We start from the raw sequence: 25,498 nt of genomic DNA, 5'->3' as shown, positions 1-25,498 counted from the left end.
ACATTACTGGAGAGGGGATAGACACTGTGTGGTTTTATTATGCGAGCACTTTCTGAGGAAGAGAAAAGAAGAGAAAAGAAGCCCTGAATATTGGTGCTTCTCTAGTTGGTCATTCAAGGAGCAGTGCTTGGTGTTGGTGGTTGTCTTTGACTCTATATTGACAACACTGTGTTCAGCAACAGGGCATATTTTTCTTTGGTGTGGAGTAAGAAATTACTATTACTTTCCTTAGCTTTTAGATAAAACAAAAGTTAAGAAAAACAAGCAGATTTAAAATCCACTTTTAATGGAATATTCTTTTAAAAGTGCTTACTGCTTTTTTGTGTTCTTGAATGAATGAAATATGAATAAGCAATGGTCATGTTTATGGATAGAAAAAATGTTAACAACTCTACATTATAAACAATATGGCTTACTGCCTTAGATGAGGAGAAACAATTTTAAACAGTATGCAGTTTCCCATTGCTTTATTCATTCTTAAGATTTGTCTTTCTTTTTCTGTACGTCATGGCAAAATTTTCTAAAGTATTTTGAGAAGCTTTTAGATTTTCTTTTAAGAAATAATTTGGCTATTGTATTATTAACCTAGTGTGTTCTATTGAAGCTACAATGTATGTGGTATGTGAGAGAAAGAATGAATGTAGATATAAATGTGCACATTTGAACATTTCTCAAATTGACATATTTTCTAACTGAAAGTGCTACATAACTTTAATTAGCAATATTGCACATTTGATAAAGTAGTACATTAACTTCAACTGATAGCATCTTATATTTGATGAACTATGAAATTCAGAGAAGATTCAGGATGCCTGGAGTAACTGGTAATGATTCAGTATTAAAAATAAAATAAAATAAAATAACTGTGAGTGCTGGTGTGGCCTGACCTGTGTGGAGAGTCCTGCTTTGTCACCAGCAGGAGGGCATGGACAGTGTCTTACTGCCTCTGAGCCTTCACTTACTGAATACATTTGGCATTTTTTCACACACTGAATAGAGACTGGGAACACTTGTAAAGCTCACAGCACATAGTTTTTTGATCTGCAAATGGTATTTATTATTTTAGGCACTAATAAGAAACTTTTTCATAGAAGCTTCAGATTATTTCTGCTAGTTGCCTCCTTATTTTATGAGAGAAGCAATTTATTTAATATTTCTCATTTATGAAAAGAGACTTGACTGATATAGAGAAAAGACAAAGAAAATCTTTGAATCTGAGTACACAAGCTTCATATATCTGAAAAATAAATATTGAATGATGTCTTGAATAGTCCATCCTTATCATAGAAAAGAATCAAATAGGGCCTGGGGTTATGGCTCAGTGGTAGAGCGCTTGCCTAACGTGTGCAAGGCAGTGAGTTTGATTCTCAGCACACACTAAATAAATAAATAAAATATTTTAAAAATGCAAAAGATACTTTTAAAAAATCAAACTCCTAGTCATATACCATAACTTAAATGCTAAACTATCTTAATGGAGAATTAATTTTTTTAAAAAGTGGTTACATCTTTAACTCAACTGATAAAAACAGAAGCATTTGATAATTTTCATTTAAATGAGAGTATCTGGGGACACAATTCATTCAGTCATTCAATCATTCCACATGTATGAACTAAGTATCTACTGTAATAAGCCCTGCAATTCCATGGTGAATAGATGAGCTGGACCTGGGCCTTATGGACTTACTCTTCTGTAAGGGGGAAAACAAGTAAGCAAGCTTACATAAAGTATTCTGTTTATGTAAAGTATTCTGAAAGAAAGTTGTGATGGTATTGAGTGCACTGTGTGTTTGGGATGAGGGGTAGGAGTGGTGGACATCTGTCATTAATTGCTGCATCAGCCCACTTCCCCAAACCCAGGGTCCTATGAGAAGGAATTCTTCCCTGTGGTATGTAGCTTTGACTGGAGGGCTGTTATTGGTATCTGTTTCTCCTTGTCACTTTCCACTTTGGTCAGTCCTATAATTTTTCTGGGTATACTTGGAGAGGAACCCATCATTGCTCCTTGCCATGGCAGGTGGAGGAAGGGTATGGAAAGCATTGGAGGTATTCAGCACTATTCTGATGTATTTCTTATGGGTTTCTAGAGGCATCTGATTCTACAGTTTGTTTGTTTTTTATAATTTGCCGTTTCTAGAGTGTCTTCTTTTGCTTTCTATAAACATAATTGTGCAAAATCGACCATTTTATAGAAGTGTTGCAATTCTGTAAGATCTTGAATTTTTTTTTAAATTAAAAGAATTTAAAATGTGTCTTGTTAAATAAATGGTACAATAAGAATTTTTCTATAGAGGTTTTTTTTAAAAAAGAACACTAGCAACAATTAATACTGGTGAGGATGTGGGCAAAAGTATACCCATACATTGCTGGTGGGACTGAAAATTGATGCAATAACTCTGAAAGCAGTATGAAGATTCCTCAAAACACTACGAATGGGACTACCATTTGACCCAATTGTACCACTCCTCAGTATATATCTCAAAGGAGTTAAAATCAGCATACTACAGTGACGCAGCCACACCAATGTTTACAGAAGCTCAACTCATTATAGCTAAGCTATGGAACCAACCTAGTTGCTCTTCAACAGATGACTGAGTAAAGAAAATGTGGTATATATACACAATGAAATTTTACTCAGCCATAAAAAGAATGACTTTATGACTTTTGTCTGTAAATTAATGGATCTGGAGACTACCATGCTAAGTGAAATAGCCAATCCCCCAAAACCAAAGATTGAATGTTCTCTCTGATATGTAGATACTAACACAGAACAAGGGGGAGGGAAATAATAGAAGTTCAGTGGATTAGACAAAGGGGAATGAAGACAATGGAGGAGAGATAGGAATAGGAAAGATAATGGAATGAATCTAACATTACTTTCTTATGTTCATAATATATGAATATACCACAGTAAATTTCCACATCATGTACAACCACAAGAATGGGATCCTAATTAGAATAAGATACACTTCATGCCTGTATAATGTCAAAATATACTTTACTGTCATTCATATCTAAAGAGAATAATAATAATAATAATAATAACAGATGCCAGAGATTCAAGATGATGGATTAGAGGCATCTAACACCTGCTTCTCTACAAGTTAGAATCAAAATAATATGAGTGTAGCTGCGGATTGAGATGGGTGACCATGAGAGAATGCTAGAATGCCATAGTGGAGAGACTGAAATTTGGAAATATACAGAGATTTTGGATAGTGGAACAGTGAGAGAATAGCCCTGGTACCAATCACAAGGCAGCACAAAGGGGAGGAGAAGGTATAGGCGAAGAAGGGAGAATCCCAGTGAGCTCTACTAGTGCAGGATTTAGCATCCTAGAGACATAATCTAAACAGATAACAGACCTATAATCAGCATAGAGAGGTAATTCTGGAGAAATTCTCCACATTTCCTAGCACATTCTCACAGTGCTATAACTGGGAGTCATCCTGAGAAGGGTCTTACAGTCTGAGCTTACTGCTCTGGGAGTCAAAGTTTCCTGCTTTTCTTATTTCCAAGAGGAAGATATAACTGCACTGACTGCAGAAGCTTCTAAATACCTGGATGGCTGAGCAAGTAAAACAAAACCTGGGAACAACTTCAGAAGCAGACTTCAAGTTCTCATTTCAAAGCAAAATCTTTTTTTTTTTAAAAGTTTAAACTATTATTTGGGCTGGGGATGTGGCTCAAGTGGTAGCGTGCTCGCCTGGCATGCGTGTGGCCCGGGTTCGATCCTCAGTACCACATACAAAGATGTTGTGTCCACCGAAAACTAAAAAATAAATATTAAAATTCTCTCTCTCTCTCTCTCTCTCTCTCTCTCTCTCTCTCTCTCTCTCTCTCTCTCTCTCTCTCAAAATAAAAATAAAAATAAAAAAGTTTACACTATTACTCTGTGATAAATACGGTCTTGCTGATTCCTGAGATGCCCTGAAGGCATCTTCCCTATTGTCTGTATGCAAAATACTTGGTTTCTCATTAGTGGCACTAATTTCTTCAGCAATGAGATTTTCCTTGCATCAATTTTACACCTGCTTATTTTCTGAAGTGCAAGTTTTTCATATAGTTTGTGTGTATGTGTGTGTGTGTGTGATTTTTGCTCACTAATTATCATAGTAAACTTGGCTAAAGTATATGTGTGTGTGTGTGTGTGTGTGTGTGTGATTTTGCTTACTAATTATCACAGTAAACTTGACTAAAGGTGGCAGGAAATACCCATGCCACCACTTGAATGCCTTGAAATTTACTCACTTTAAATTCAGCTTCACACAACTTAAGATATGGAAAAATGTAGACAAGTTCTTTGCCAGATATTACATGAATAGCCTCTAGTTCAGTCCCCAGTGGAGTCCTCATACCCATTTGAAACCTCATGAGCACAATCTTCACAATTAGCAGTCTTACTAGCATTCTGGTCTTCAAAGCTCACACCAGAATTGACCATTAAGCTCTGTTTACAACATTCTAGTCCTTCTCTAGCCCATAACTCCAAGTCTTTCCAAACTCCTCATGTGAACCATTTCCAAAGGCTTCTGAACCATATGGTCAGGGATAGTCACAGCAATAACACCACTTCTGAATAACAGCTTTTTGTGTCAGTCAACTTTTTGTTACTATAACAAAAATACCTGACACAAGCAACTTAGAGGAGCATAAGTTTATTTTTAGCTCACAGTTTCAATGGACTCAGTCCATGGTGAGCTGGCTCCATTGCTCTAGGCCTGAGGTGAAGAAGAACATCATAGTGAAAAAGTATGGTAGAGAAAAGCAGTCAGCTCATAGAAGCCAAGAAAGGAGAAACAATGAGAGTGGGCAGGAGGGAGAAAGTGGATGGGGAGAAGATAAACCCTTCCACGACATGCCTCCAATGATCTACTTCTTCCAATTACATCATACCTTCCAGTAGTTAATTCACTATCAGTGAATTAAGCTATCAAATGAGGTAAGATCAGGGCCCTCATGATCTTGTCACTTTCCTAAAACCCCACTTCTGAACCCTGCTGCACTTCTGACCACTTCAATATCCACACCATACAGAACCCCAAACCCAAAACAGGTAAAAGATAAACACAAACATGAGAGCACAGGGAAGAGTAAACCTCATTAGAAGACTAGATATCCAAATGAGAAATAGGAAAGAATCAAACATTATTAATATAGTAAACCATTAAGATTAAGATGAGAGGAAGAATCAATATAGAAAATTCAAAGTGACCATAAAATCTTAAGAAACAACAATACATCTTCTGATAATAACCCTGAATATAAACAGTGTTTGGAAAGACTTGGGAGTTACAGGTTAGAGAAGGACTAGAATGTTGTAAATTTAATAATGCAGACTGACTGAAGAAACAAGACCCCCAAAATATGGTTCCTGCAAGAAACTCACCTCACCTGCAAAGACATGCACAGACTGAAAGCAAAAGGTAGGAAAATGATATTCTAAACAAACAGAATCCAAAAGAAAGCTGAAATAGCTATGCTTATAGCTCACAAAGACGGTAAGACAAAATTAGCTAGAAGTTACAAAGAGTTCACTACAAATTGATTAAGGGAACAATTCATCAAGAAGATAAAATGATTATAAACATATGTGCACCAACATAAAAGCACCCAATTTTACAAAACAAATATTCCTAAACAAAAAGGGAGAGAGAGACCCCAGTACAATGAAGGTGGGTGACTTTAATACCCTATACATGTTAACAAATAAGATTACCCAGGCCAAAAAAAAAAACCACCAAAGTTAAATTATACCATAGCTGGGCACAGTGGTGCATACCTGTAATCCCAGTAGCTCTCGAGGCTGAGACAGGAAGATCACAAGTTCAAAAAGCAAGATGCTAAGCAACTCAGTGAGATCCTGTCTCTAAATAAAATATAAAATAGGTCTGGGGATGTGGCTCAGTGATCGAGTGCCCCTGAGTTCAATTTCTGGTACAAAAAAAAAAAATTATAATACAGACCAAATGGACTCAACAGACATATACATAATATTCCATCCAATAGATATAGAACACACATTTTTCATAAGCACATAATACTTTTCCAAATAAAAATAGATAAGGCAACATCTTAGTAAATTAAAAAATACTATAATAATTTCTTGCATTTTTATCAGATCTCAATGGGTTGAATCTAGAAATTAATAGCAAGCTAAACTACACAATTTATACAAACACATGGAAATTGAACAATATATTTTTGAATGATCAGTCAATGAAAACATCAGGGGAGGGGAGATTACAAAATTTGAGTAATGAATGAAAATGAAAACAATGCATACCAGAAGCCACAGGATACAGTGAAACAGTGAAAGCAGTACTAAGAGAGAAGTTAATAGTAGTGAATAGTTACATTAAAAAACAACTGAGACATCTCAAATAACCTAATGATGTATCTCAAAGTCTTAGAAAACCAAGAAGAAACTAAACTCAAGGTCAGTAGAAAAATAATGATAATCAGAGCAGGAATACATGAAATAGAGACTAAAAGAACAAAACTAAGTATCAATAAATTGATGAGCTGATTCTTAAAAAGATAAACCAAAATTGACAAATCTTTAGCTAAACTAACCAAAACACAGAGAAGACCCATATACGTACAATTATAGGAGAAAAAAGGAGACATTACAGCAGATACCAAAATTCAAAGGATCACTAAGGACTATCTTGAAAAACTACATGCCAATAATTGAAAAAGTCTATAATGGACAGATTTCTAGACATATATGAACCTACCCAAATTGAACCAAAATTATATGGAAAACAAAAATAAGTCTCCCAACAAGAAAAGTCTACAGCCAGATTAATTCATTTTTTAAATTTTATCAGATTTTAAAGAAGAACTAATACTAATGCCCCTCAAAATATTCTATATAATAGAAATAGAAGGAATCTTTCCAAAATCATTCTATAAAACCAGTATTATAGACTAATACCATTGATGTATGCACATGTGTTCACTTTTCATTATTATGATCAAAATACCTGACAAGAACAACTTAGAGGGGAAAAAATTCTTTTGAGCTCACAGTTTCAGAGGTTCAGTCCATGGTTGGCTGACTCCACTGCGGTGACCCAAGTGGCAGAACATCATGGCAGAAGGGTATAGTGGAGGAAAGTGTCTCAATTCATGGCAGTCAGAAAATAGCAAGGAGCCAGAGACAAAATATATTCCCCAAGGGCACACAGTCCCAATGACCTCCTTGCTCTAGCCATGCCCTACTTGTCTACAATTACCACTCAATAATCCACTCAAACTATTAATCCATCAAATGTATTGATCCAATAGTTAGGTTACAACTCTCATCTAATCATTCTACTACTGAACATTCCTGCATTACCTAACAAAAGATTTTTTTTTTGTGGGGGTTGGATTTCTCATATCCAAATCCTAACAACTTAGAAGCAAAAACCTTCAAACTATTTGCAAATTGATTCAACTGCAAATTAAAAAGATAATAAACATGATCCAGTTGGGCTTTTTTCCAGGGATGCAAGCATATTTCAATATCTGCAAATCAATAAACACAAGACATCACAAATGGAATTATGGATTAAAAAAATACAAATCTATATCAAATCTCTGCCGCAGTCTGGCTGGGCACAAATCACCAGCCACTCAAGCAGAAACAAACTTTATTTCTGAACTCCCATATCATTCCACGCACACTCACCGGGAACTCTCCCAAACGCCACCCAAATGGCTCCTCCAGGAACACACCACACACCAACCAGAACTCCCTCCCTTGGGCTGCTCAGGCTGCTCGCGCACTCACTCTGGGAACCCTGCGAGAACTCAACAGGAACTTCAAAGTAGTGGGTGCCCGGGGCAGCAAGAGCCATCCTATTACCGGACAGTAAAGGTCTAATATACAATTGAATACACAACCTGTTTCAATCCAACATCATCTTAATGGCTGGCCTCTCAATCATACTTCTGGTAAAATGCCAGGGGCCATTCCGACTCGCTGTGGCTCTCAACAAATCTCACACTAAATGAAAGCATTCCCAATAAGATCATGATCAAGAAATGGTATCTATACTCACGCAACTCTTATTCAATATTAGAAATTACAGCCAGAGCAATAAAATTAACAAATAAAATTGGAAAGGAAAAATTGAAATTGTACCTATTTACAACCTGATTTTACACATTAAAAACTCTAAAAGCCTCACCAAAAGTCTTAATTCAAAAAAAGTCAATACATAAAAGATATGTATTTTCTCCTATAATAATATTGATGAGAAAGAATACAGAAAAGCAATGCCATTTACAGCAGCATGAATAAATAAATAATAAAATATCTAGGAATAAATCTAAATAAAGAGGTAAAAGAACTTTAAATGAAAATTATAAAACACTGAAGAAACTGAAAAAGACACTAGAAGGTAGAAAGGATTAAGATTTATGATCTACAAATTTATGATCTACAAATCTACAAATCAAAATATCAATCAAAATACCATGAATTGTTTTCACAGAACTATGGGGGTTGGGAGAAATCCTAAAAGCAAAAAAAAAAAAAATGGAAGCAAAAAAAAAAAAAGTCTAAATAGCTAAAACAATCCTGAGCAAAAAGAGCAATACTGGGGACATCACAACGTCTGATTTCTAAATACACCATACAGCCATAGTAAGAAAAATAGCACAATATTGGCATAAAACCACATCCTTAACAAATGGTGCTGGAAAAAATGGATATCAATATGTTGAAGATTGAGAGTTAGGCCGTTTTCCTGGCCCTCAGAGTCGCCGCAGCCATGGCCAGCCAGTCACAGGGGATCCAGCAGCTGCTGCAGGCGGAGAAGCAGGCCGCAGAGAAGGTGTCGGAGGCCCGCAAGCGAAAGAATCGGAGGCTGAAGCAGGCCAAAGAAGCAGCTCAGGCTGAAACTGAACAGTACCGCCTGCAGAGGGAGAAAGAGTTCAAGGCCAAGGAAGCTGCAGCACTGGGATCCCATGGCAGCTGCAGCACTGAAGTGGAGAAGGAGACCCAGGAAAAGATGACCATCCTGCAAACCTACTTCCGGCAGAACAGAGACGGAAGTCTTGGATAATCTCTTGGCTTTTGTCTGCGACATCCGACCAGAAATCCATGAAAACTACTGCATAAATGAATAGGAGAAAGAAGCACCTGTTCCCTGGTTAGCACTTCAGAACATGAAGTGCCTTGAGGAATGTGGAGCTTTAGGAAAGCCTGGGTTCTGTTCTTAGAAAGGCATTAAATTATTTCTCTGTGATATAGTAGGTCCCTTTTGGAGAGTAGCAAATCTAGCTTCTTTGTACAGCCTTAGTCCTTATCCAAAGGTGTCATCTTTTTACCTCATCCTTCTTAGGAGTATGTGTTGTTGGTTTCCTATGCCTTCTAGCTCAAGCAATGGATGTATCAATGTTGACTTTTTCTTTCTTAGTTCTAGTAGAAAAAAAACAATTCTTTGAAGAAAGAAAGGGATTAAATAATTTTTTTCCCTTATACTTTCTTGAAGGTCAGGGGCTTTATCTATGAAAAAGTAGTAAATAGTTATTTGTTACTTGTCTGAAGCAGTAGCCAGCCTTAAAGTCGTCCATTCTGACTAAGGATTAGAACAATGAATACTAACATATTTGTTTGGGCTGCTGTTAGTTTATTTTAATCAAAATTACTAGATGATAGGACTCAAGAATTTGTTACATGTTATTATTTGGTGTGATGATAATCATTTAAAAGTAAAGACTTTGCCATACAAAAAAAAAAATATGTTGAAGATTGAAAGTAGATCCCAATCTCTCACCCTGTGCCAAAATCAACTCAAAAATGTAAGATCTTAAAATTTGAAAGTACTAGAGGAAAGCACAGAGAAGACACTTCAAGTTAATGGCACAAGCATGATTTCCTAAATATGATTACAAAACAAGAACTGATAAACTACATCAAATTAAAAAAAACTTCTGCATAGCAAAGGAAATAATCAACTGAGTGAAGAGAATCTACATAATGGAAGAAAATCTGTCAGTTATTCATCTGACAGAGTATTAATATCCAAAATGTATAAAGAAGTAAAAATATTTAACAGAAAATCAGGGAATCCAGTTAAAAATGAGCAAATGACCTCAACAGACATTTCTCAAAAGTGTTAGGGTAGCTGGAACAAATACACATAAGAGACCCATCTCGTGAGTTCAAGCAAAGGTTTACCGACAGAGAATATCTGCTAGGCTGCTCTTTTGCAAGGTGCAGCAGGCAGAGTCACTTGAATAGAGGTTTTATATCTTTTTTTTGGAAAAAAAAAAAAAACAAGGAACAAGAGCAAGCTGGAAATGATCTTAGGTGCAGAAGGCTCTAGAACTGACCTTGGGTGCAGGTGGCTGAGTAACAGCAGATTTTTTATATAGGGACCTTGGAAGGGGGTGGTTATAGGAACAGGGTATCTTAAGTTTCTTTTTCTTGGCAGCGTGTAAGTTTTGTTTCTGAGGCCCAGAACCAAAATGGAGTTACTTAGGTCTAGGGATCTAACAAAACAAATTACAGACAATAAACATATGAAAAAGGGCTCAATGTCTTTGTAGCCATCGAGAAATGCAAATCACAACTACATTGAGATTCCATCTCATCCAATTGTAGTAACTAATATCAATCAATCAACAAATGGTGGCAAGGGCATGGACAAAAAGGAACGCTCATACACTGTTGCTGGAACTATAAATTATTATAGTCACAAATTATTCCTCCACACATGGAATCCATGTGGAGGGTCTGCAAAGAAAAATACAAATAAAAAAAAACATAACTGGTACATGATCTAGCTATGCCACTTCTTGATATATATACAAATGAAATGCAGTCAGCAAACAAAAGAAATACTTTCCTACCAGTGTTTATTGCAGCACTTACAATAGCTAAGATATGGATTCAATCCAGGTGCTAGTCAACAGATGAATGGATAAATTAAATATGGTATGCACACATACCAAATACTATTTAGCCATAAAAAAATAAAATCATTTTATTTGCAGGAAAATGGATGGAGGACATTGTGTTAAGTGAAACATGCCAAACATAAAAAGACAAGCATTGCATGTTTGGTCTCATATGTGGAAACTAAATATTTTTAAAAAGATGATCTGCAAGAAGACAAGCCCAGCCCTAAAATTCTGTTTTCTATATGATCTAATCTGTTGTTGAGACTGCCAACTGAACATTTTGATTGTGTCTCATTTCTATGATCACTGTTTGGTTCCTTTTTAAAACCTCGATATCTCCTTATTGAAATGCTCTTTCATTTCCCGTATTTTCTCTCTAAGTTCATTTTCTAGATCTTTTTTTAGTTCATTAATCATTTTGCCCATCAGCTTTTTTACTTCTCTGGGATTTCATCTCACCAGTATCAGAGTATTCAATTATTGGGGGGATATTATTTTACTATCATGCAGTTATTTCACTATAGAAACAAAATTTTTCTTGTTGAGGTTTTTAAAATAGAAGTCTTTCTGGGGATTCAATCTTACAGTCTCCTAATTAAGAGGAAATCTGTGTAATATAGATATCTTGGGTCTCTTATGTGTATTGTTCGTATCTCTTACCCAAGCCAGTTGAAGTGAAAAGTCTATATGAGAGCACCACTGCCTCCTTAACTTGCAGATTGTATCACATCCCCCCCGAACCCCCCAAAAAGCCTCATTTGATGTGCTGGGGTAAAATCTGTAGTGTAGACAGGAGAGTAGACAAAAACAAAACAGAATATATTAAAGTATGAAAATTTCACAGAAAAGTCCATTAATTTATACAATTAATGTGTTAATATAATAGGAAGAGGGGTGAAGTGATCACAAGTTAATAAAACAAAAGTCAGCTATGTTTTGCTTAAAATTCATTTGAAATAACATCATTAAGAAAGGGTGAAAGATAAGAATAAAAGAGGATCAAAAATGGGAAATCAGAGGAATCCAAAATATCAGAGCAGCTCACCAAGACTAAATTAAAGCAGCAGTTCTGTAATAGAAAATTGATTTTGCAGAGCACAGAAGAGCAAAGGACACCTTTGTTTGAATCTAGTAGTTTGAACTCTGCTTAAGGACTACAGTGGATAAGGACTGATTAGGGTCAGATATAAAGTGGTCGTTTTTAGCCAGTTTTTTTTTTTTTTTCTGCTGTGACTAAAAAGTCCCAACCAGAACAACTGTAGAGGAGGAAAAGTTTATTTGAGCACTCATGATTTCAGAGGTCTTAGTTCATAAAAGGACAGCTCCATTCTTCTGGGCTCCAGATGTGGCAGAACCTCATAGTAAGAGTTTCACAGGAAGCAGAGAGAGAGAGACTCCACTTTCCAGATACAAAATATATACCTTGTATTCCCCCTACTCCTCCCCTCCTCTCCCATCATTTCTCTCTATCCAATCTAATGTGACACACTTTTTTTTTCTTTTTCTCATCACAACATCATATATGTATTCTGTATAATGATGAGGTTCTCCTTCCGTCTTCCATGAAGGGCAGCAGAATAGAATAGACATTATGATTGATGTATGTATATAGGTGATTCTATGACCAGTGTGATTCTGCAATCTGTACAACTAGAAAAATGAGAAATTATACCCCAATGATACAAATGTATGAATTGCCAAGATCATTGTAATGTCATATGTAGATAATACAAAAAATTAAAAAATAATATATATATATATATATATATATATATATATATATATATATATATACCTTGTAGACACATCCACAATGAATCACTTCCTGTAGCCACACCCCACCTCCCTATAGTTACCACTCAGTTAATCCCATTAGAAATTAATTCACTGATTTGGTTAAGGCTATGTATAACCCAACCATTTTCCTCCAAATCTTGCACTGTCTCACACATGAGCTTTTGGGGGACACTTTATATGCATACCATAACAGTGGTGTTCTCCACACCAGCTCTGAAGGACAAACTGGCACATGTTACAGATTTTACCCCAGCACATCGAATGAGGCTTTTTTGGGGTGAGGGGATGTAATATAATCTGCAAGCTAAGGAGGCAGTGGTGCTCTCAAAGGCTTCAAGAAAACAGTATCAGATTACTTATGGGGGACCAATTTGGATCTCAGCTGATTTCTCAACCCAGACTCTCAAAGCTAGGTCCCGGAATAACATATATCAAGTTCTGAAAGAAAATGGATGCTAACCAAGAATCCTGTATCCAGCAAACTTAAGCTTCAGATTTGAAGATGAAATAAAAATCTTCCATAATAAACAAAAAAGTTAAAACAATTTGCTACTAGAAAGTCTGCACTCCAGAACATTCTCAACCAAATATTCCACGAAGATGAAATGAAAAAAAGTAAAAACCAGAAAGGGAGGAACTATACTAAAGGAATCATCAATTAAAGGAGAAACCAATTCAAATTAAAAACTAGAAATAAACCAAAATGACTGAGAATACAAATCATATCTGAATAATAACTTTGAACATTAATGGCCTGATTCATCAATTAAAAGATGCAGACTGGCAGATTGGATTAAAAGCCAAGACACAACAAAATGCTGTCTCTAAGATATAGTCAAAGACATCCACAGATTGAAGGTGGAAGAATGGGAAAATATATCTCACTCACATGGATCACATTAAGAAGCAGGGTTTCTATCCTCATATCACATAAAGTAGACTTTAAACCAAAGTTAATCAGAAGGGACAAAGAAAAACATTTCATACTGCTTAAGGGAACTATACATCAACAAGGCATAACAATCACAACTATCAAGAAAACAAAAATGTACAAAGGTTTTCAAAATCAAGAATCCAAAAAAACCATAAAACAAAAATACTGGGTAACTTTAACCTGCATCTGTCACCACTGGATATAGCCTCCAAACAAAAACTAAAAAAAGAAGCTATACAAGTGAAAAAATACAATTAATAATTTATACTTAATGGACATGTATAAAATGTTTCATCCATCAATGACTGAATATACTTTCTTCTCAGCAGCACATGAATCTTTCTCTAATATATTACAACTGTATGCCAATGTATGTTATATAAGCTATCATATATGTTGGCATACAATTGTAATATTACCTTAATACATTTTCAACATCTGCAAGGTTATTTTGATAGCTCCCTTTCCATTGATACTAATTTCTGTGTTTTTGGTTTTTTGATTAGACTTTTTTGATTTTTATCAAATTTTAGCTGTATTATTTCTTTTCTATTTCATATATTTCTTCTCCTACCTTTATTTTTCCTTCCTACTAAAAAATTTGAAAATAATTGTATTGATTAGAATTCTAGCTTCTTTCTGATATAAGTATTTTAAGTTATAAGTGTTCACCTAATACTGTTTCTTCTCAGAGATCCTGATATTTTAAGCTTTTATTATCATTTAGTTCAAAACACTTTTCATTCACTTTCCTTCCTTGGCCTCTGAGATATTTATAAGTGTGCCATTTAATTTTGAAATAGTTGACATGTGGGGGTGGGGTTCTATATATCTTAAGATGATTGATATCTAATGTAATAAATCATGCAGGAAACACAGTCTGCATGATTTCAAATTTAAAAAAAAAGTAATGGAAATCCTTTTTATATTGATTGTATTTGTTACAGACATGTCAAGACTGATCAAATTGCATACTTCAAATATGTGCATTTTATTGTACTTCAATTTTACATCAATAAAGCTATGGGGGAAAAAGAAATTACATAAACACATGGACATTAAACAATCCACTTCTAAACAATGAATGGATCATAAAGGAAATAATGAGAATAGAGGAAAATCACATCAGAATCTCTAGGACATTATGAAGATGGTTCTAAGGAGAGTTTATTGCTATTAAGTTTCTATGTTAAAAAATCACCAAAAAAATGCATCACAAGGTCCTAGAAAATTATGAATAAACCAATTCCAAAATCAGTAGAAATAACTAAGAGCCAAATTAATAAGAGAACTTCAAAGAAAAGAATAAGCCTTAGCTGAACAAAACAAAGACCCAAGTTAATAAAATTAGAGGTTAGAAAGGAGATACACCACAAACATTTCTAAAATCCAGAAGATTTTTACAGACTACTCTGAAAATTTATATTACAGCAAATTGGAAAGTCTAGAATAAATGAGCAAATTATTAGACATATATGTGAACTACCAAAATTGAACCAAGATGATATAGAAAATCTAAACATGATAAGAAGCAATGAGAGCTGGGATTGTGGCTCAGTGGTAGAGCGCTCACCTAGCACAGGCGGGAACTGAGTTCAATCCTCAGCACCAGCATTGTGCTGTGTCCATCTATACCTAAAAAAATAAATATTAAAAAAAAGAAGCAATGAGATTGAAGAAGTAACAAAAAGCCCAATACAAAGAAAAGCCCAGGATCAGACAAATTTCCAGTTGAATTCTGTCAGACCTTCAAAGAACTAATAAGAGCGCTCCTCAAATTGTTCCATAAAATAGAAAGTGGGGGTGGGAAGGTACTCCCAAATCCATTCTATAAAGACAGTATTACTCTAATACCAAAATCAGAGACATAATTCATTACACAAATAGAAGGAAAATGTTCATCCCATTAGATGCAGAAGAAGCCTTTCATGTTAATAACCCTATATAAATTAGGGACAGAGCTCCAATAGAAGAGTAGGGACCCCAATAGAAGAGGTAGGGAATATGAGGAAGGAGGAGGGAAGAGAAAGGGGAAGTTATGGGAAAATGAAACAGACCAATTAGACTACATTCATGTACAAATATATTATAATGAATACCACTGTTACATATAATTAGGGTGTGGTAGCTTACATCTGTAACCCTAGCAAGTTGGGAGGCTGAGTGAGGAGGATAAGGAGGATCCTAAGTTCAAGGACAGTCTCAGACACTTAATAAGGCCCTAAGCAACTTAGTGAGATTGTGCTCAAAACAAAAAACAAAAAGGGCTGGAGATGTAACACAGTGGTAAAGCACCCCTGGTTCAATCCCCAGAACCAAATAAATAAATAAATAAATAAATAAATAAATAAATAGAGATAGAGAGAATTACCTCAACATCATTAAGGTTACATACAACAAACTCAAAGCCAACATTATACTTCATGGGGGAAAAAAAAAAAACTGAAAAAATTTTCCTCTAAAATCAGGATCAAGGATGTCAACTGTTGACACTTCCATTGAATATAATACTTGAAATTTTAGTCAGTACAATTAGGCACAACAGGGAAATAAGAAATATAAAAAGGAAAGAAAAAAGTTTAGCTATTACTGTACACCCATAAAATTCCACCAGAAAACTTGTAGAGTTGGTAAGTATGTACAACAGAGTAACAAGACACAAAATTAACATACAAAAATTGTAAGATATGAAAAATGAGAAACCCCAAAATAATGTAGCCTGGGAAGAGGGAGTAAGGAAGAAGGCAACACATTGGTAACACTGATCCTTTCCAAATATATTTTTTTTCAGTGACAGGACAATCTCTTGGAAGGAAGCAAACATCATCCAGTGACAAGACAATCCCTGGGAAGGAGATATCCATCAAGCCTGAAATGGCAGTCTCTGGGAGGAAGCAAAAACATTGATCCTTCCCCAAATAAATCCTTTCCCAGTGACTATACAATGAGACTCTATTGGGAAAGAGACAAGCACTGAACATTGACCCCGACCCTCCATTTTTCCCCAAGTAAAAATAATGTCCAGTAAAAACAAATCTCAAATTCTTACAAACCTGATTTCTGAGTGCCCAAACTGACATGCTCTGTCAATAATCAAGTCATCACTCAGTGTAACATATATAATAAGCACAGATTCCTCCTTTGGCCAGTGGCTCATTTTCCATGAGAAAAGTGGGTCCACCAGATGCACAACTCCACTGCTGAATAAAGGCTGTGCTGATCTGTGAAGTTTGCACCCGGCTTGGTCGTTTTGTGCTAATAAAAATCAATAGCTTCTATATAAACCAATAATGAATCCCCTGGAAAAGAAAACAGAAAAGCAATTGCATTCACAATTCCCTCAGAAAACTTATAGAGCTGGTAAATATGTACAGCAAAGTAACAGGATACAAAATCAATGTGCAAAATTTGTAAGACATGGAAAATGACAAATCCTAAAATAGTGTGGGTTTGTCATTTTCTATATCATACAGATGATTTCATAAATGAATTCTAGTAAACCTTAAATTTTAATGAATTTAAAAATATCCCAGACCATGTACAACAAAAATGGAGTCTCAATTTTCATGATATTAACTTGGCAAAACATTAATATTAAAACCTCATAAAATGCTGCAAAAATGTCACCAATGAATAAAAAATGGAAAAAATATAGATAAAAGATTTGCAAAGAAAATCCAGCAAACATAAGAAAAATGCAGTCTAAGCAAATAAATGAGATTCCTTCTCAGAGACAGTCTATTTACTCAACAGTCCATTTACTCAATATTTTAAAACAACATCTCAAGAAACAAGATTAAAAAATATGGGAAGCATTTCTGATCAAAACTGGAAAAAGGACTGGCAAATACAACAAACACTATTTCTAAAAATAAAAAATATACATTATCATTTAAAATGGTAAAACATTAGCGATATTTCAATTAAAATAAAAAACAGGGACAAGCCAGCTATTTCTATTAGCATACAAAAGTAAAGAATCACAAATAAATAAATGATCATAAAACAACCATTTAACTAGACTTACCTAGATTAAATTAATTTAATTAGATCAAATAAGAAATGAATTAAATGTCATATACTTGAAAAGTGATGACTACTTTCTTATTAATAATGTGATTATTCAGTTAGAAAACCTGAGACTATTGTAAAAATCATCACCAAGATTTTAAGTTTGCCATGAGATATGGGATACAAATTTGGGAAAACTAATACCTATAATCATATTAGGAAAAATGCCTTAAAAATGGAAATGGAGAAAAAGCTTCATTAATAATAATGTTTAAAATGATGGAATAACCATAGGGAATATAACACAAATCAAGATATGAACAAATAAAAAACACATTATGCTCTAAGATGGGAAGACTTAATGATACAAAAGTGACAATCCATACAACCACTTTGAAAAGCAGAATGGAGGTTCCTCAAAAGACTAGGAATGAAACTGACATAGGACCCAGCTATCCCACTCCTTGGTCTTTATCTAAAAGAATAAAATCAACATACTAAAGTGATTCAGTCACTTCAATGATTATAGCAACACAATTTACAATAGCCAAACTATGGAATCAGCCCAGATGCCCATTAATAGACAAACTGATTAAGAAAATGTGGGAGTCTTACTCTGCCATAAAGTGGATGAAACTATAGCATTTGTGGGTAAATGGATAGAAATGGAGAAAATCATGCTAATCTTATAAGATAAGCCAGATTCACAAAGTCAAGGGTCAAATATCTTCTCTCATATGCAGAAACTAGAGTAAAATGAGAGGGGAAAAAGTGGGGATGGAGGGATCCCATGAAAATGGAAGAAAGATCAGTGAAATAGAGAAAGGGAATAGAAAAGGAGGGAGGGGGCTGGGAAAAGAGAGGAAATACAGAATAAAATTGACCATATTATGATATGTACTATGATATGTACATATATGAATATACTATACTATAAATTGCACCTTTATGTATATCTATGAAGCACCAATATTTTAAAAAATACTGTAAATAAATTGAAGGAAGACCAGTACAATAGAGTACAGAAGGCAGGAGGGAAGGGAGGAGGAAGGAGGAAGTACTGGGGACTGAAGTGCAACAAATTGTATTTCATGTATGATTATGTCAAAATGAACCCCAATATTATGTATATCTATAATGCACTAATAAAAACAAAAAGAATATTCACGTAGCTTTATGATAGTAAGGAACTAAAAAAAACCCCATGTCTATTAGTACAAAATAAAAAATACATTTAGTTAAATAAATCTTCTGTATGTCATCATCAAAAAAGAGTAATAGTAAAAAGAACTTGCTTTATTATCAAAAATAATTTATGAAAGAACTCATGTAATTTACATAAGAATTTAAAATAAGACAAAGTAGATACACAATTTTCATTAGGAAAAAGCTTTATAAAGAAATTACTTTTCCCAAGTCAAACCAAAATTTTATGTTGTTTTCTTCGGGTATCTATTCTGATCCAAAATGTACATAATCTCTTTACCTATTCCATTAATTTTTATCCTAAAATTGACTCTCTATATTGCTCTATGGAAACTGTCACTTCTAATTCCAAGAACTTCCAAATGAATAGAGATTCCATGCAAATAAAGCGCTCTGCAAAACGAATCCCCTTTTTCTTTCATAACCACATCCGTATGCATATTCCACCCATCCCCAACCAAATTCTTTAAGTACATTTTTGCTTTTAAAGACAGAGTTTATGTGCTTTTCTATAAGAGGCAACGGCAGGTGTGGCACTAGCAGGCTGGCCTGACCTGAATGCACAGAAACCAGGTGACTTGAAGTGTTCAACCTTTTACAGAGCCCACTGTTTCTACAGAAATACAAAGTCCACCAAGAGACAAATCAGAGCTAAGTCCTGGAGCGCCGGGTGCACAGAAGCAGCTGCCCAAGTTGCTCACAGCAAGATCCAGGCCTGGCCCACACAACCCACGTCGTACCTGGAGAGGCCCGCGAAGCCACCATTTGTTGAGCCCCGCTGAGGTCCCCTCCACAAGAGAAGGGCACGGGCGGACGCGGTTGGTTGCCGGAGCTCTGGCAGTCTCACCTCCGACGTGTCCCAAGAGTTCAAGGGAACTTTTGCAAGCCCCGCGCCCGCCCCTCCCTCGGAACCCCTACTTCAAATCCAGGCGGCCGGCCACCTCCGGCTGCCTGCGAGATGCTGCATACACTCTCGGGCCCTTTATTGTCCCACCGCCAGGGAACAACTGCGCGATTTTCCAGCGACATGGCCTAATAAGTTGGGCTACCCGCGCACTAGTTGCCAGTACCCGTTGGACTGGAATCCCAAGCCTTCTCCAAGGAAGAGAACTGTTGTGACAAACCTGACACAAAGAAATAGAGGGCGCAGATTGGAGAAATGAGGCTTTGTACATGCGCACTGAGCAACCTCGGTTACCGGCCTTTTGAGAAAGTGAGTAGCGTCTGCGCAGACTAAGACCGCGCACGGACAGACTAAGACCGCGCACGCGCACTGGGACTTAAGTGGTGTTGCTTGGAGACGATAATTTTTTCCTGAAAAAATGGAACCTTGGAGCTGCCCCTTTGGGTCGTTGCGGCGAGACTAGGTTTGCTTATCTGTGACAGCCAATATTGAGTTCCGGAGGCGGTGAAAAGCCAAGGAGGAGGAAAGGTACCCCTGAGGCGGTTGGCTTCTGCCATGAAGAGGATTTTTGGCTTCGGAAGTAAGGGCCGTTCGCCTTTGGGCTCCTCCAGCAACCTGCGAAGGAACTGTGTGGGCTTTGGGCTTGAGAATGCCAGTAGACTGAACTCGCCCAGGTACCACATCCGAGACAAGGATACAGGAAAGATCCACAAGGCTGCAAGCATGGGCAATGTAGCCAAAGTGCAGCATCTCCTTATTCTTGGGGAAAATGGCGTGAATGATAAAGACAAGAAGAACAGGTAATAGGTAGGGGCTTTGAGCCAAGGGGCTACGGGTTTGGTGCGTGAGGAGGGGGGCGGGGAAGAAACGGGCACCTCCCCAGCTGGACCCCCTCAGGCACCTGGGAAGTACAGGCTTCCAAGGGATCTAACACCCAGAACCGCTTCATGAGCAACAAAACTAAAACAAAACTTTAGCTCATTTCCGATCCACTTATGATTCCCATGTAAAGCTCTTTGACTATTGGAAAGTGATTAACTTAACAAAATTAAGTATATGCAACAGTTTATTTTTAAAATACACAATTCTAAAACCATGTATACGGTGTAGAAAGTGCATGAGAGAAATATTTTTATCAACTAAAGGGTTTTAAATGCTTAGAAAAAAATAATATCCATGTTTTTATGAAGTGTATAACTATTAGGAAGATAGTTCTCTGTTGAACAAGGAAGACTTATTCCAAAAATGTGAGATCTTTCTATATTTATTTTAGATAAACCAGGTAAAAATATCAAAGTTAACATTTAAAAAAATTTTTAGTTGTAGATGAACATAATATCTTTGTTTGTTTTTATGTGGTGCTAAGGATTGATCCCAGTGCCTCACACATGAGAGGCAAGCACTTTAACACTGAGCTACAGCCCCAGCCCGAAAAGTTAGCATTTTTATTTCCCCATGCTTTTATTATTGTGATGACAGAATTTTTTTTGTAATAAGGACTTGCTCTTCTTCTATTAAAATACACTATTAATTTTCACAAACTAATTGATACTGGCAACTGAAAAGACAGATAAACTAATGCAACAGAATAGAAAAATCCAGAAACACCCAAATGTATGTAAGAATTTAGAACTTGAAACCAATGACATTCCATATTAATAGGAAAAGATGAATTATTCATATATGAAGTGCCTGATAACTGGAATAAACTAGCTAGGTTATTATGTCACAAGTTAAGTTTCTCCATAGAGTATAGATTAAAAATTTTTAATAATACAGAATGAGAAAAATATGAAAGAAAATACACAGGCCTACTTCTGCGTTATATATTTTTTATATTGGCTAAGACCTTCCTAAGAATAAACTCAAAAGCAAGCATTCTTTTTCCTTTTGTGGGACTCAGGATTGAACTTAGGGACTAGTGCTTAGGAAGCACACACTATCACTAAGCTATACCCCTAGCCTAAAAGAAACTGTTCCAAGGGTCAGTTAGCAGAAATGAAAAATCTAAACCTCTGTATTTCAGAAAAAGAATTAAAATAAAAAACTGTTGCAAAATATTTATACATATATAACATATAATACAGATAAAAAATATGTCCTCATTATACAGAAAATTCTTTCAAATTAATAAGGAAAAAACTGAACTCCATTTATTCTTTTTTTTTACTGGGGGTTGCACCGAAGGCCTTGTGCTTTCTAGGCAAGTACTGTACCACTAAAGTTTACCTCTAGATCTTGAACTCTTACTTAATTTGGTAAGGGACACTTGTGCAGATCTACAAGTTACCTATGCACACTGGAAAAATTTCTTTGTCCCTGATGAGAGAAGGAAATTAAGTTAAAAGAGGAATAAAATAGTGTTTACCAATTACAAAATTTGTGAGAATGAAAAGCAGTGGTATACTTCTGCTTAAAGCTTAAATTATGACTTTTCAAATAGACAATTTGATCTACTGTACCCTATTTTAAAATGTATATGTTTCTACCAACAAATTTTATTATACTAAAATATCTTTAGGAAATAATAAATGACACAATTTATTTTTCTCCTCACTGCTTAAAATAACAATGCATTAAGAAGAACCTAATCTCAGCAGCTTGGACTTTTGAGGCAGCAGACAGCCTCAGCCATTTAGCGGGACCATATGCAACCTAGTGAGACCCTGTCTCAAAATTAAAAAAGGGCTGGGGATGTGGCTCAGTGGTTAAGCACCCCTGGATTCAATCCCTGATACAAAAAAAAAAAAGAAGAAGAAGAACCCATAGAATAGATTTTTCTAGTAATTTACAAATTACAATGTATCAGTTGGTTAGAATATAATCATTGAATTTTGCATAAATATCATGTCTGTTGACATGGGAAGATATACTTTGTTTTATCAAGTGAGGAAAAAAGTCAGTTTGATTATACAGATACACAAATTATTTGACTGTGCTCTTGTTTTAGCCAAAAAGATATACAAAATGATATAAAATTTTCTTTTTCATTTTCTATTACTTAGAAGTGTATTATTCTACTTCCAATTTGTGGGTTTCTCATCTTTTTATTTGTTTCTAGCTTAGCTTCATTGACACTAGAAATATACTCTGTTAATTCAGTATTTGAATTTGATGAGTCTGGCTTTTTGGCCTAGCAAATGATTAATATTGGTAAAAGTTCTGCATGAACTTCTTTTTTTTCTATTTTCTTTCTCTGATTTCTACAGTGAACATGTATAGAAGTTCCAGTAAAAGTTTATTGTTAATAAAAATATAAGCCTTGTGAAGAGCAGGGATAAGAGTCCAGCACAGAAGTAAAATTCTCATTTTCTATTAGTTTGAGTGTATGTGTTTGTATGTTCACAAGTAAAGGAAATTTTTTTAATCTATGCTTGTAGATTTTATTATATATGCATTTCTTATACACATTTTTATGATATATTCAACTTAAATGCCAACCATATAAACAGAACTGCCATAGAACTATTGTATTTCACTTTTTATAAGGTACTACAGATTGTGTGATAATCTGTTATTTTATGTATTAAAATTTTAAAAATGTCATTTATAGTTATAACACATTATGAACTATAATTGACATTGTGGTTCAGATGTGTGGCATCTCCCAAAAGTTCATGTGTGAGACAATGCAAGAATGTTCAGAGCAAGAATGTTCAGAGGTAAAAAGATCAGGTTTTGATAACCTTAACCCAATCAGTGGATTAATGCACTGATATGGATTAACTGGGTGGTAACTATAGGCAGGTAGGGTATGTCTGGAAGAAGTAGTTCACTGGCAAGCCTTTGGGGTTTTATAATTTGTCCCTGGTGAATGGAACTCTCTCTGCTTCCTGTTTGCCTTGAGGTGAGCTACATTCCTCCCCCCATATTTTTCTGCCATGATGTCTGCCTTACTTCAAGCCTACAGCTATAAAGTCAGCTAACCATGGACTAAAACTCTGAAACCCCGAACCAAAATATACTTTTCCTCTTCTACATTGTTTTTGTTGGGTCTTTTGGTCACAGCAATGCAGAGATGACAAAAACAAGTGGCATTCCAGTATCTCAGATGTTGAAATGTAAGAAAAATAGCAGACTCATAGAAATCCATATCTGCAAAGTAGGTATAATTGTATTATTTTACTTAATTGAAATCTTGTTTTTCTTAGGTATTAGTAATATTATTAGTAATAATAATTATTACTAATAATGATAAACTACTTTTGCACAATGCAAATACTGAAGCCAAAAACTAATAATTATTATTAATAATTATGATATCTAATAATTGTTGGGATTTTTTAATTTAAAACAATTCTAAATACCTTGCATGGATTTTCATTTAAGCACTTTGGTGGTGTCCTTTGAGGTAACTATTATTTTTCAGCCCAATCTTAAGGGTAAGAAAAATGAGACATAGAAAAGTTAAGGAATAACTAGTAAGGATCCGAGCTTAAAGTAGGATTCAAACTGAAGTTGATGTTCTTTCTATTCAGAGGCTGCTCTAAATTGACTGGGGGTGTAGATAGTTCAGTGGTAGTGCTTGCCTTACTATGCTCAGGGCCCTGGATTCTATCCCCAACACCACAAAAGAGAGAGAGGGAGGAAGAGAAAGGAAGGGTGCATGAATCAAATAGGTTGCATGTCTATTAATGTAATGAGTAGTAAGAACTATAAATACTGTACTTCAGAAGAAAATATTTGCTCTGAAGGCAAAGGAACTACATGTTATTTAATGTTTGTAGTCGCATGAATAATTGTGTACCTTCAGATGGTGCTCTGTAATATCCAAAAAAATTCTTTCACTGTCAGGACTGCTCTACACTTTGCCTGTGCCTATGGTCATCCAGAAGTGGTGACTCTTCTGGTAGAGAGGAAATGCAACATTGACATCTGTGACAGTGACGGCAGCACAGCACTAATTAAGGTAGGTAGTAGCCAACCATTTCGGCAGGAGATGAATTTGATTTAAATTCTTAAAATAAAAGTGAATTTATCCCATTTAAATATAACTGGTGAAACCTGTAGAATGTTTATCTTGAATTAACTTGAATTTACAATCTGTTTCTTGGTATGATACTGACAGGCCGTACAGTGCCAGGAAGAAGAATGTGCAACTATTCTGTTAGAACATGGCGCTGATACAAATGTCATGGACTCCAGTGGCAATACAGCTCTCCACTATGCTGTTTATATTGAGAACACATCAATAGCAGTAAAACTACTTTTGCACAATGCAAATACTGAAGCCAAAAACAAGGTATAAATCAACCACCTTTATTTCCTAAATATTTGAAATGAAATACCTTTATATTAACAATGATGTTTATAGGGTAAATTTTCCATATTTAGAAACTCGAGCATTCCCTGAATTAAAATAATTTGAAATTACTTAATTGTTGAAGATTTCACTTAAAATATTGATATTTTTAAAAAAGTATTAGAGTGTAAGCTTTCTTTTATGCTTTCATGGCAAATATTGTGAAAACAATTAATTTCTTAAAGGTAAACTCTTTTTTTCATACACTTTTTTGCACCAAATTTTTTTTTCTAATTAGTACAAAATAACACAAGAAAGCAAAATTTTCTTTGAAGTAAGTTTTATCTTAAAACAAAGACATTTAAAAATAAATAACCTACTTGTGCTTAATCAGCACAAGTTATATCAAAGTGATTGTCAGTAAGATTTAAAAAGGAGAAATGGAAAAGGATAGTGGTAAGAAGTATTCAGTCCATTTTGGAAATTAGATAACTGAGGAAAA

At 35.2% G+C, this 25,498-nt stretch overlaps 1 protein-coding gene, 1 long non-coding RNA gene and 1 pseudogene across 4 annotated transcripts in view; 2 read left to right on the top strand and 1 right to left on the bottom strand.

Moving 5' to 3' along the window:
- The window catches only part of LOC110599023 (uncharacterized), a 105,603-nt gene extending 85,542 nt beyond the window's left edge, over positions 1 to 20,061 (bottom strand). Inside the window, exons 1-3 of the long non-coding RNA XR_013436488.1 lie at positions 19,591 to 20,061; positions 16,687 to 16,932; positions 15,207 to 15,268 (exon numbers count right to left, since the gene is read on the bottom strand). This is a non-coding gene — a long non-coding RNA (uncharacterized LOC110599023). The remainder of the gene's footprint in view (positions 1 to 15,206; positions 15,269 to 16,686; positions 16,933 to 19,590) is intronic.
- Positions 8,710 to 9,336, top strand: LOC101963931 (V-type proton ATPase subunit G 1 pseudogene; annotated as a pseudogene).
- A 35-nt stretch (positions 20,062 to 20,096) lies between the features above and the next one.
- Positions 20,097 to 25,498, top strand: part of LOC101971738 (ankyrin repeat domain-containing protein 26) — a 110,099-nt gene continuing 104,697 nt past the window's right edge. For 2 of the 3 annotated variants that reach the window (XM_021732532.3, XM_021732531.3), the window contains exons 1-3: positions 20,100 to 20,554; positions 24,549 to 24,663; positions 24,823 to 24,996. In XM_021732532.3, coding sequence (XP_021588207.1) covers positions 20,310 to 20,554; positions 24,549 to 24,663; positions 24,823 to 24,996 — 534 coding nt within the window. In that variant the 5' untranslated portion in view covers positions 20,100 to 20,309. Of the gene's footprint in view, positions 20,555 to 24,548; positions 24,664 to 24,822; positions 24,997 to 25,498 lie in introns of all 3 variants that reach the window. The other variant, XM_040273714.2, reaches the window with a different exon arrangement.

The sequence above is a fragment of the Ictidomys tridecemlineatus genome, chromosome 1 (genome assembly GCF_052094955.1).
Source record: "Ictidomys tridecemlineatus isolate mIctTri1 chromosome 1, mIctTri1.hap1, whole genome shotgun sequence".
NCBI lineage: Eukaryota > Metazoa > Chordata > Mammalia > Rodentia > Sciuridae > Ictidomys > Ictidomys tridecemlineatus.
The sequence above is the reverse complement of the archived record's forward strand: the minus strand, read 5'-3'. Positions and strand labels throughout refer to the sequence as shown.